General features: G+C 36.7%; 1 protein-coding gene across 3 annotated transcripts; it reads left to right on the plus strand.

The window, feature by feature from the left end:
• The first annotated feature begins 2,536 nt into the window (after positions 1-2,536).
• On the plus strand, positions 2,537-11,392 carry thumpd2 (THUMP domain containing 2). Of its 3 annotated transcripts, none has more exons than XM_023274525.3 (11): positions 2,537-2,767; positions 4,126-4,264; positions 4,365-4,898; positions 5,025-5,161; positions 5,903-5,980; positions 6,141-6,193; positions 6,970-7,057; positions 7,410-7,481; positions 8,590-8,704; positions 9,856-9,976; positions 10,937-11,392. In XM_023274525.3, the coding sequence occupies exons 1-11, from the start codon at positions 2,654-2,656 to the stop codon at positions 11,220-11,222; spliced, it is 1,737 nt and encodes a 578-aa protein (XP_023130293.2). In that variant the 5' UTR covers positions 2,537-2,653; the 3' UTR covers positions 11,223-11,392. The 3 variants fall into 3 exon arrangements, with proteins under 3 accessions (XP_023130293.2, XP_023130300.2, XP_035805933.2); XM_035950040.2 differs by having other exon boundaries at positions 2,752-2,767; positions 4,126-4,242; XM_023274532.3 differs by lacking the exon at positions 4,126-4,264 and having other exon boundaries at positions 2,629-2,767.
• The last annotated feature ends 1,141 nt before the right edge of the window (positions 11,393-12,533 follow it).

Genomic DNA, 12,533 nt, shown 5'->3' on the forward strand with positions numbered 1-12,533 from the left:
AGAAGAAGCTCACTTCAGGTTGTTTTTCTAGAAGATATTTTGTGCTAAATGAACAATTAGATGCAGTTGTTAACTGAATTCTATGTGGAGATGATGAAAACTTGCACTAAAAATCTTGTGCCCACTTTTAAAATGAGAATTTTCAAAGTGGAAAGGACAGGATGTTCTCTATTAACCCTCCTGTTGTCCTCATTTACGGGCACCAAAAAATAGTGTTTCTTTGTCTGAAAAAAAATCCCAAAATTCAGCAAAAAAATTCCCCACATTTCTGAAAATTTGCAAAATCTTCAGGAAGAAAATTCCAATAATTCCTTAAAAGTTTTATTTTTAAAAAATCCCCCAAATTTGGCAAGAACATTCTTGTAAATATTTTCAAAAAATGAGTAAAAATCTTCCCAAAAAATCCTAAAAATATCTAAAGTGATTCCATATATATCAGTAAAACTTCTAATATTTTCTTTAAGATTTACATAAAAATCGACCAAAATCCAGTGAAATTCACTGGATTTTGGTTGATTTTTTTGTGAATGTTCTTAAGAAACATTTTTAACACTTTTTTCCCACCAAAAATGTTCAAAGATTTCCCAAAAATGTTGAAAATGTGGACATCAGAAGTTTCACTGTGAAAATATATTTTTTCTCACATTTTCAAACTTTAAAACGGGTCAGTTTGATCCGCAGGACGACATGAGGGTTAAGCATGTCAGGATTTAGTAGAGTAACTCAAATGAGTCAAAAGATATAGATCAAAAACAAATGTCCAGTACAGAGGACATAAATGAATAGGCTGAGTCTCAGGAGGATATTCCATCAATCTACATCAATGTTTTCACCCATGCTGGCTCTTATATATATATATATATATTTACTCATCGTAAGCCTCCACATTGTTAAGAGGATGCACTACACGGTGGCAGGTCAGACTGGCCTGTCAACAGCTGAGGCGTTTATAGCACAACAAGCAGAATGCTGTTCATCGAATAAAGTAAAGGGATTAAATATGTTTGGGGGTCATTAAAATGTCAGAGAGAAGAGAAGGAGATTAAAAAGACAGAGTGTGACCAGCCGGGAGGAGAGACGGAGATAAGAAAAGGGAATTAGAGCGAGTGTCAAAACATATTTTGAAGGAGTATCTCTCTGTCTCCAGTCGATATGGGAAAAAGAGACAATTGCAAGAGAGCGCTTACCTCTGCTGAGAGTTTTTTTTCCTCTCAGCTTTGGAGGAACACCTGCTCAGAGCTGCCTCCAGGTAAAGAACTGCAGCAGAGATGGATGTGTCTGTCCAAACCGAAGCGTAGGAAAACACAGAGTACACCTGGGTCTGAGTACACTGGAGAAACTTTAAATAATTTATGACTCGAAAAAGTGGGAAAAACAACGTAATCTATAAGAATTACCCAGATGGATGGATGGATGGATGGATGGATGGATGGATGGATGGATGATGGATGGATGGATAGATGGATGGATAGATAGATAGATAGATAGATAGATAGATAGATAGATAGATAGATAGATAGATAGATAGATAGATAGATAGATAGATAGATAGATAGATAGATAGATAGATAGATAGATAGATAGAACACCAAAGATAATGTATCAAATGAAAAGTAATAAATTAAAAACTAATGAAATCATATAAAGTGTGAATAAACTAGAGTGTATTATTGCATATATTAATTATATTATTTGCATAACATAAAATATATATGTGAAAAAACAACAATTACTGGTCATGTGTAGCAGGACTGAACCATTGATCAAATGTTTTATATGTTTTGTCAAGTTCGAAGCATTTTAATATCTAATACATGGATAGAGAGACAGATTGTTTTGTTTTCTCATTTAGATAAATTTTGCAATAAAAAAGCTGAATTCTTGTGTTTTTAATTAGGTTTTCTCATTTTTTTATTTGCAAATGAGATGTGATCTGATTCTGTTTTCAGATTAAAATTTTTTAAAAATCCACTTGACTTCTGTATCTGGTTGCCAAATGGATAATGAAAAAAAAGGAACTGCCAAAAAAAAACAACTGATTAACATGATAAAAACAACAAGAACAACAAGCATTAATTAAAAATAGACTAAATAAATAGCCATAGATAATAAGGAGAATAATAATCTGACTGTGGAAGAGTGGTTTCTAAATAAATGAATGAATGAAACATTCTCATTTTTCTTATGATAAATATACATCCTAATTTTCTATACATATATAAAATATAGGTTATATACTGACACCCAGACCCACTTGCATTTTTACAGTTGAAAGTGTTTGTATTTATTGAAAATTAAATGACCTTTCTTCACCCTCTGTATGAAAATTATCTCAAAGTGAAGTCTTTTTGTTTCAGACTTTTTAAATTCACATTAACATGTAATTATTATAATGGCAAAACCGACCTGTTCGAGTCTGAGCCCCGTTGACACGTTATTACATCCACACGGTGATAAATGTTTGGATTCGTGTGCAGCGTTTTGTGTTCGTGGTGGTTTTTCTCGCGGTGTTACAGAGACACCTGCTGGACGAGATTTCCATTTCCGGTGTAAACAAACCAGCCAATATGGCGGCGCCTATGATCGAAAGAAGACATAAAAAACTTATGCTAGCGCTAATGAGACTTTGTCGACGTTAATCACATTTTATAACATGATGGCTGAACCGAGAAGTGGGGATGGAGTAGTTCGTTACTTCTGCACCGCCGGTAACGGGATGGAGTCGTTTTTAATGGAGGAGGTGAAGAAGAAGTTAGCAGCTGGAGATGTGAGTATTAGCCGTTAGCTGTTAGCCGCTAGCTGTTAGTCGCTAGCCGTTAGCTGTTAGCTGCATGTTAGCAGGAGACAAACCAACAGTCAGCTGTTGTTCACAACCGCATTTTTTTTATTTTATTAATTTCCATCTCGAGTCCCATTGGCAGATCAAATATAAAGAAATTACAAATAACATAAAACCATAACTGAACAACGACGTACAAAAAAGAAAAACAAGCAAAAACCAATAACACTTAGTGCACATAACAGACAAAAGCAGTAATTAATTAACATTTATACATGATTATATTGCACATATCCATCCATCATTATTGCACATTGCTACTACACTTATCCCTGTGTCACTTTAACATAAGATTCCACTCAGTGGTGCTTCTAGACAAATTTTACTGGGGGTCCAAGGTGAGGCCAGTGTTTAATCACGGGCACATTAAAAAATTAAAATAACGATATTTAAGCACTAAAAACTTTTATTTTACTTCATATTAAAATCAAGCAAAAGTTTGTTTGTTTTTTGTTTTTGTTTTGTTTTGGGTTGTTTTTTTTTGTTTGTTTTTTTTTACAAAAAAATGCATCGACTGAAACAATGTGGTTATCAGGGCCAGTGTTGAAATGTGGAACACAAGTCACATTTGAAATTGATCACGTGTAGCAAAAGTGGTTTGGTTTCTTGCCATTCAAAATCCTAGGACTACAGCATCAGAATACGGCAGTAGTGCTGTCTGGAAAACTGGTCCTCAAATGTGTTAAGATCCAAGGTCTGTCTGGATTCTTTTATATCTGTGGAAAGGTGCACAGTAAACATAGTTTACAACTACACTTACATATTAATTTATTTAATTCATCATCTCTCTCAACACTTTGACATGACCTCGTTGCTTTCACTTTTTTGTTTGAGGCAAAAAAGGATGTAACGTCCCTTTCTTTACCTTCTGCATGTCTCTGGCAACAAGAAAACGAGCTCCTCCTTTCTCCAAAATTTGTCGCAAGATTGAATCCCAGCAAACACAGACAGATGATCTGTTTGTCTCTGATTCATCCGTAGAGCCGCATTAATTTTGGTTTTGGCGCTTGCGCATATCATCCTTATAAAGTGATCAGCTTGTTACTCAATCAGTACAGGGGCCATCGACATTTAGAAAGGGGCACTGGCCCCTGTAGGTCCCTGCGTAGAACCGCCACTGATTCCACTGCACATATCCCTCTGACATTATTACATATAATTGTATTACACATTTCTCTTACTCACTTATATCCTATTATCAAATTTACAGTGTTATTATCACAGGTCTGATTTTCCAATAGCCGTGCCATATAGCCATAAATGTAAATGTGCATTTTTGTCTCCAGGTGTGTCAGATGCCAGGTAAAGTGTTGTTCAGCTCCTCTGCTGGGATCGACAAAATCAGTGGCCTGAAGGCTGCAGAGAGACTATTCCTTCTGTTGAAAGAAGACTCACCTTTACGGGTATCTGCACACACCAGCCCAGGTAGCAGGCGTTATATACCAGTCTATCACCTGGAATAAAACACCTGCTGCATGTATTGTATGTATGTATTTGTACTGACTTCTCTATCGTGTTTTCACAGCTAAGGCAGCCTCTGTGCTGCAGTCCAGACTGCTGGGAGACAAGAATCAGTGGACCAGTGCTGTAATGACATGGAGCCGCCTGCAGGGGGAGCTGGCAGGCAGCAGAACTACTGTCAGAACACCAAGCTCTGACCTGGGAGTGACGATGAGGATAGAGGAGGGGAGAGGGAGTAGGGGGAAGGAAGAAGAAGAGGGTAGCTGCTTTGTAGAGTCTAGAAAAAGTCCAGAAGAGCAGAGGGAGGAGAAGAATGGGACCAGGAGGCTGAGAAGTGGTGAACAAAATGGAACACGGACACTGGAGAAGAAGAGAAAAAGGAATCATGAGGAAGAAGAAGAGGAGGCGGAGAGGAAGAATGTAGAGAAAGGGAAGTCAGCTGAGAGAGAGAGGAGGAGAGAAGAAGAAGCAGAAAAAGGGATGGATGTGGAGTTGAACAGTTACCATGGAACAGACGTCAGTAAGGGAACAACAGACCTGGAGAATATGGACTGTAGCAGCAGGGCGATGGATTTTGCTGCAGAAAGTGTGCAGAATGGTAATAAGATATATTGTTTTTACACTTTTTCATTGTAATTTGTACACTAGCAACCTCTAAGATCAACATTTTTTAGTGCATGTCTTTACTTTTCTTCTGTCTTGTGATGTTTGTCTTAATTTAAAGTGAATACCTCTGGAAAAAAAGATGAGACACCGCTAAAAGTCAGCAGGAGCAAACCAGAGCTGCCTTCTAGCATTCTGGTTTCTTTCAGGATAAGCTGCAAATGTACTGGATCTCTGTCCCGGTGCTTCAGCGCTCAGGTAGTCAACATTACACGTGACAAAGCTGAGCAAAATCTGTGTGTTATTTCTGGATGTTGTTTGAGTTACGAAGAAATACAGTTTGATCTTTGCAGAAGGATAGAAAATCTTATTGTGAGACGTTTCATCTTTATCGATCTCAAACAGGCGCTTATATTAAAACATACTAGCAACTTCATTTAATCAAATGTAAAGGGATTTAAAGTGCACAAATCAGTTGCTGTTAATCACATATACACTAAAAAGTCTTAGCAGTCAAGGGATTCATCTGTTTCCATGTCTAGAGCACATATTTTTGATTTTTACTGAACTGTGCACCAAACACACATCCATATTAACCCTGTAAGACCCAAATATAGAAAAAAAAATTGCAAAAAAAATACATAAAATAAACAAAACAAAAAAAACCCAAATATAGCAAAATAAGCAAAACAATAAATAAAACTAAAAGATATAAAAAAATTATATATAAACCCAAATATAGAAGAAAATGAGAAAAAAAGAATATATATATATATATATATATATATATATATAATTAGCAAAAATAAGATAGATAGACAGACAGACAGATAGTTAGTTAGATAGATAGATAGATAATAGAAATTTATATTTTAAAAAAACTGCTGTTGTATTTCTGCAACAGTGGGTTTTACGGGGTTAAATGGAGATGTCGTTTACACACGTAGGTACGTGTATAATGTTGGTAAGAATATTGTGTGCATATTATGTTTAATACAGGAGGTGAGCTCCGTGATTGGAGCCGGTCTGAGCAGGCTGCTGAGCTGGAAGGTCGACCTGAGGAATCCACAGCTGGAGGTAAAGATTTTTGTTGATTGTGGGGTAATTAAATGTATGTCTTTAGAGGTACGAATGAGGAGGTAAATGCTCCCTGTGTGGATGATGTCGGTGGCAGGAAATCTTTGCTTCCTTCCCTTTCTTTTCATAAATAATGCCATTAGGTTGTCCTTTTCTGCAGATAAACGTCTACCTGGGTGACGACCTCTGCCTGCTGGGGATTCCACTGACCAGGTTATTGACAGAAACATTAAACACACATTATTAATGAGTCCATGAATGAGTGTGATTGAGAGTCCATCACAGAAGCATTCTTCAAAAATAGAAAATCGGTGATACACTGGGCTGCCCCTAATGATTCATTTCATTGTTTATTAATCTGCCGATTATTTTCTGGATTAATGAATTAGTTGTTTGGTCTACAAATTATAGAAATAGGTGAGAAATGTTAATTAGTAATACTAGTTATAATAATAATGATTCTTATATAATGCTTTTCAAGGCTCTCAAAGACACTTTAATCACAAGATAACAGCCTTAATGGTTTTATTCACCACCCAAAGACATTTCTCATCATGGTGGAGTCAAGAAACCAGAAAATATAAAACTTTAAGAAGGTAGGATCAGAGAATTTTAACTTTTTTAATTTAAAAAAATACTAAGATTACTCAACTGTTAAAACAGTTGTTGATTAGTTTAATAGTTGAGAACTAATTGCAGCTCTAGTAATACAACATGAAATGCTGAGATGCTTGATGCCTTTAAACGTGCTTTCTCTGCTAGAAGTTTAGATTTTTTTTTTTAGATATTTCTCAATGATTTATGCCATTATCAAGAGTCGATCACTAACAGGAAGTTTTGATTTATGTGCCACAAATAATGCAAAAAATAGTTGAATAATTAATTCTTAGAAATGCATTGGTTTAGATGTGGTGGTAGGCTATAGATCTGTTTCATTTAATTAATTTGATAAGCATAAATGTGTTATAGATCCTTCTTCTTTCCTTCAGGTTACCTCTGGCTAAGAGGAGCTACATTAAAGCCACAGGACTGAGGTCTACAGTAGCCTGGGCCATGAGCTCTCTGGCTCCCATACAGGTACGAACACAGCTGCTGGACTGCTGCCACTTTATTCTTTGTTTTATGACTTCTCAGAACTACGAGGAAACTTCATTGTTATGCTTTTGTTTATGTATGCAAATCAGAAGACGTTATCCCATAATGAAAACACGTCCCTCCCTTTAGTTTTTGTTGCAGAAAGGTCTTAGTTTTGTTTGTTTTAGATTTAAATGTGACCACTCAGCTGCTACGCTAAAGCTATTAGTGTGTTATTTGCTGTGTGTTAGCATGCAGCCTGTTAGCACGCTAACTGGCCAGACTGTGATGTAATCTTTCCTTTCAGTCACAGCCACATTATAACATGTCCTGTATGTTATCGTGTGTTTCCCAGCCAGGCTTCCGTGTGATCGACCCCATGTGTGGAGTGGGAACCATCTTAATAGAAGCAGCACAAGAACACGAGGTCAGGACGGAAATCAATGCAGCGCTCATGTTTATCCGTTGAGTACAGATGTGTCTGGAAAATGATCTGTTTAGGTATTAAAATGCTTCGAACTTGACAAAACATATAAAACATTTGATCAATGGTTCAGTCCTGCTACACATGACCAGTAATTGCTGTTTTTCTCATACATATTTTATGTTTTGCAAATAATGTAATTAATATATGCAATAATACGCTCTAGAATACACTCTCATTTATTCACATTTTATATGATTTTATTAGTTTTTAATTTATTACTTTTCATTTAATAAATTATGTTTGGTGTTCCTATCTATCTATCTATCTATCTATCTATCTATCTATCTATCTATCTATCTATCTGTAAAGATTTGATGCAAAAATCTGGGTAATTCTTACAGATTATGTTGATTTTTTTTCGTTTTTTGAGTCATAAACTATTTAAAGTTTCTCCAATAATACGCAGGCCCAACTCACATTGGAACCAAGATTAAATTAGTTTGTAAATACTACTAATTACCTTATTACCAAAAGAAATCTATCAGTTTTTTTGACTATTTCTGCACTAAAATGCCAGTCATAAGCTTATCACCCTGTTTATCTCACTAAACCACATTTATTCTCCTTTAAATGCACCAAATAATAAGGAAAAACTGTACCTGTCTCTATCTTGGGCCTTATAAATGTTGGGTCAAGGGATTGAAATTTAAAATGCTGCAGGATCTGCTTCCTGAAATGACAACAAACTGAAAATCTGCCAAATTTCACTTCAAAATATACACATGCATCAAGGGAAAAACTTATTTTAAGGTAGAATTGACCAAAAGCTGAGAAGGACACTAAACTGCACTGAAAAAAGGGCCAATCAGGTGTAAGGGTTTTGAATGTTAGTTCCACTTCTGCTGTTTCTTACTGCATATATTTAAAAACCTGAATTCTGAGGTTCTAGTTTCATGAATAAAGTAGATGATACTCAAACTTGACTTTCATATCTCCTCATCTCCATTTACTTCTGCCATTGCATTTTCACCCCAAAGCAAATAAAAGCATCTGCAACAACAGACACTGCTGTTCTAAAATGATCAAATCCTGTCACTGGTTTCTTCAGGCTGCCTGTTTCCTGGGTTTGGACATCGATGACGGACAGCTGCAGAAGGCCAATGAGAACACGGCATTTGCAGAGCTGGGAAACAGGATACACCTGCTGAAAGCTTCATCTCTGGGTAGGAAACCTGCTCAAGATGACCTCTGGAGCAACTAATTTCAGGTTGTCCTGGAGCAGTTGGTGGCATTGAGCTGATTTTTAAATCCAGAAAGACCCACAGTGGTGCCACTCTGCAAACTATTATAAATGCAGTGGATCATACAGAAATGATATATTAAAAGGTCAAACGGTCCAAGCCTAAAACTGCAGTATTTTTCAGTAGAAACCAAACACGCTATTGTGTCCCTGAATTCAAGATCAGTTAGTCGAATACATGTACAGTAATAGGATGCCCAGATATCACACAGAAAGTCACATGCATCACAAGTTCAGGAATTGTTAAACCTGCAGCTAGTGTCAGTGTACAGCAGTTCATACTCAAAATTGTTCCAAATGTGACCTGATTTATATATTTAGAATGAAGTTAAGGATGGAAAATGGAATCTGCATCATTACTGGTATCAGCAGATCAAGGTTTTAAAAGGAAAAATCAGCATTGGCCCAGAAAGAACGTGAACAGGCAGGATGAAAGTTTACAGGTTTGTCTGAAAATGTTTTATATGTAGATATAAGTAGTTTTCTTATTTGAAATTCATTGTATTTTATGTCTGAACCTGACAGTGGGAGAACACAGTAAGAGCTGGCATAATAATATATAGATTTCACTCAATATTTTCTTCAATTAGGTAGAAAAAATCTGCACATTGATCCGTATCTGCATTGACATACAGGCAAAATAAGGTGGAAAACATCTGCTTATTAGATGCTGGAAATAATCCAACATCATGCATCCCTTTATGACGTCCAGGAGCTCAGAAAATCTTTTCTTTGTACGAGGAAAAATGTCAGCCCTTTGGAAAACTGACAAACATGAATGTAGGTCAAATGAAAAGACGTAACGGTGGCTTTAAAAGCTTAATGAACAGCTTAAATTTATGACACTGCTGCAAATTAAGTCATCGATATTTTAGAGGAACTGATTAATGAATCTTAGGCATCGGGACCTTTTACTTAACCCAGAGTAAAGCTTTTAAATATTGAACTCTTGACTTCCGCTGTGGATCGGATTCTGCATGTTTTGGACGGGGATCGCTGAGTGGGAGGTGAGTGTGGATCCTGCTGTCATGGATTAAATTACCTCTTGGCCTGTTCATCCTCCTCTGTGTGCAGCGCTGCCTCTGACCGACGCCAGTGTAGACGCTGTGATCTGCGACCTGCCGTTTGGAAGGAAGTTTGGCACCAAAACGAACATGGCTGCCAACCTGCCACTCATCCTCGCTGAGATGGAGAGGTATGTTCCTCTGTTTCCTTTAGGACTGTTCAGTGAGTCAGAAAATGTCTTTTATTGTCTGTTTGTGTACCGTGCAGAGATCCTGTGCTTCAGTAAAGATCCTCAGCTGTGCAAATGTAGCTACTATTGTTTTGTTCTCAGTAAAACTCTTTTAATGCATTAGTCTGCATGGAAGTCATGGAAAGAAAGAGTTATGGGTCAATATATAATTGCGGGACTTTTTGTAACATAGTAGACAGGTATCATAGTTGACATTTTTGCTGTTTTCAGGCCTAAAATCAACATGACCACCTATAACCAAACACCACATGGCATTTTAGAGAAAGATTCTTCTAAATATTATATATACAATTGAGTAAAATTGAAATGTAAAGTTATTTCTAAAGATATTGTAGTAAACCTGTTGACTACTTTATATTAAATAACTCAGAAAGCCTTGGAGTCTGGCCAGTCTTTTCTTCAGGAGGAAATGACATCATGTGGAGCAGGTCATGTGATCTGGAATTAACACACTTCCTGGAGAGGTGTTTTTGTAATGGGGAACTTAGTGGACAGTGATTTAATTTGTTATTTTCCACATAAAATTGATATATTGCCAAACAGAAATATCTGTCATGATTATCTCAACTTGATAAAAGAACACAATCCAAACTATTTCTGAATCAGCTCATTTTATTATTGTTTAGTTCATTAGAAGGTGGTTGGTATTAAATTCAGATGGTTATTTAGTTGACATTTTAGTGATATCCAGTCATTTTTGTTAATAAGTGATTGTTTCCATAATAACTAATTCTGGAATTTGTAAAGACATGATCATAATGAACATAAAAAACATATATATTTTTTTATTTTAATAAAAATGTATGCAAGATATATTCCATGGACTTCAAAGGTCCCTCAGTTACTGTATATATTTACATTCATAGCTTCACTTAATTCAGTGAATGATTGTGTGTTTAGAGTCCTCTGTATCGGTGGATCCCTGGTTCTCCTCCTGAGTCCTCAGTTGTCTTGTCTCCTGAACAAAGTTCTAACCGGACCGAGGTCTCACCAGGAAGCAAAGCCTCCATCTGGGAGAGAAAACAGCCCGTCTCCTTGTGTTTCTCCTACGAAGCAGCAGGTCAAACCCTCACCTCAACTCAGTCTGCTGCCTCCTTTGTCCTCACTGAGGCACAAAGCAACTTTCAGAGTCAGTTTAGGAGCGATCGACGGACTCATCCATAAATACGTCAAAACAGACTGTTAATCAGTGGTACTAGAAGCTACATGTCAGAGTAATTTCTGTTACTTATGATGGAAAATGACTGGTTATGTTGAAAAGCCGCCTTTTTCTATGACTAATCTGCAACATGTTTAGGTTTTCTGACAGTTTTTTTTATTTGCAGATTACATAAATAAAAGTATTTTTTAATTATCTGTGAATGTTAAATTGTCTGCTTTGGAAATGTGGGTTGAATTTTTAGCATTCCAGAGTTCTGTGCTCTTCAAACAGTGTTCCAGTGTGCTGGTTAAAGATCAACTCCTGGAGAGGGACTTTAAATCTCCTGTTGCTTTCATTTGTTCCGAGTTCTTTCAGTTTTATTTTTGGGACAGGTGTGTTTAAAATTATGGGTTTAATATACACATTTTATGAACAACAGAAACTGTGAGAAAGTAAATTTGAATGAACTCGAGGAGCTTTGAAACTGTGCAACTTCTCTACTTTTTCTGTCACTCAACCACTGACGTAAATCTCAAAAAACAGCTCATAAATATTTGGTTTCATTGAATAAAACTTCAGTAATGTCCTAAAGCAGCTGGGTACTACAGTTTTTAGCAAATATTGTGTTTGAGACTTTTTCAGCTTCTAATTGAATCCATATTTGCTCTAATAACACCACCCAGATGATGATATTTGTGGTGATACAGGAACATGTGACTGTGGAGCTCTAATATGTTTTCAATAGACTCTGGACGACAATAGAGGTCTGTGGCTCGGAGTAGGAAACTAAATGAGAATCAGCTTTAATTGGACGAGGGACTTGACTGTTTTTTTCTTCGCTCTTTAGAACCACACATGCGTTCAAACAAGGGCAACGTTAAAGAATCAAAGTGACGTGTTAGAGAACATGTTTAAAGTAAAGCAGACATTTACTGCATAGTGTGCAGATTCTCTTGATAGGAATACAGTTATTAATAAATAGAGGAGGTTTGGCACTTAATGTCCATGGAAAACAATGCTGCTAGAATGGAATATTGCCAGATATGTAATATACAGAATAGCAGGGTTAAGGATTCAACAGGAACTGTTCCTGTCATAGACTGATACTATTATGGTCTGTGAGGGTGGTTAGCACTGTCGCCTTGCAGCTAGAAGATCCCCGGTTCGTGTCCCCGCCTTCCTGGGATCTTTCTGCATGGAGTTTCCATGCTCTCCCTGTGCATGTGTGGGTTTTCTCCAGGTTCTCCAGCTTCCTAGGAAGCTCAACTCTTTCGGAGTAAGTAAGAACATTCTCCAGACATTCTATTACTCCTTCATAGAGAGCACCATCACCTTCTCCATCACCTGCTGGTTCTA

This window comes from Amphiprion ocellaris, chromosome 16, assembly GCF_022539595.1.
Source record: "Amphiprion ocellaris isolate individual 3 ecotype Okinawa chromosome 16, ASM2253959v1, whole genome shotgun sequence".
Taxonomy (NCBI): Eukaryota; Metazoa; Chordata; class Actinopteri; family Pomacentridae; genus Amphiprion; species Amphiprion ocellaris.

Bases quoted from the DNA above. Each gene is read 5' to 3' on its own strand.
- thumpd2 (XM_023274525.3), top strand. From the start codon at position 2,654: ATGATGGCTGAACCGAGAAGTGGGGATGGAGTAGTTCGTTACTTCTGC. The intron at 2,768-4,125 runs GTGAGTATTAGC...TTTTGTCTCCAG, and splicing joins AGAAGTTAGCAGCTGGAGAT to GTGTGTCAGATGCCAGGTAA. The intron at 4,265-4,364 runs GTAGCAGGCGTT...GTGTTTTCACAG, and splicing joins ATCTGCACACACCAGCCCAG to CTAAGGCAGCCTCTGTGCTG.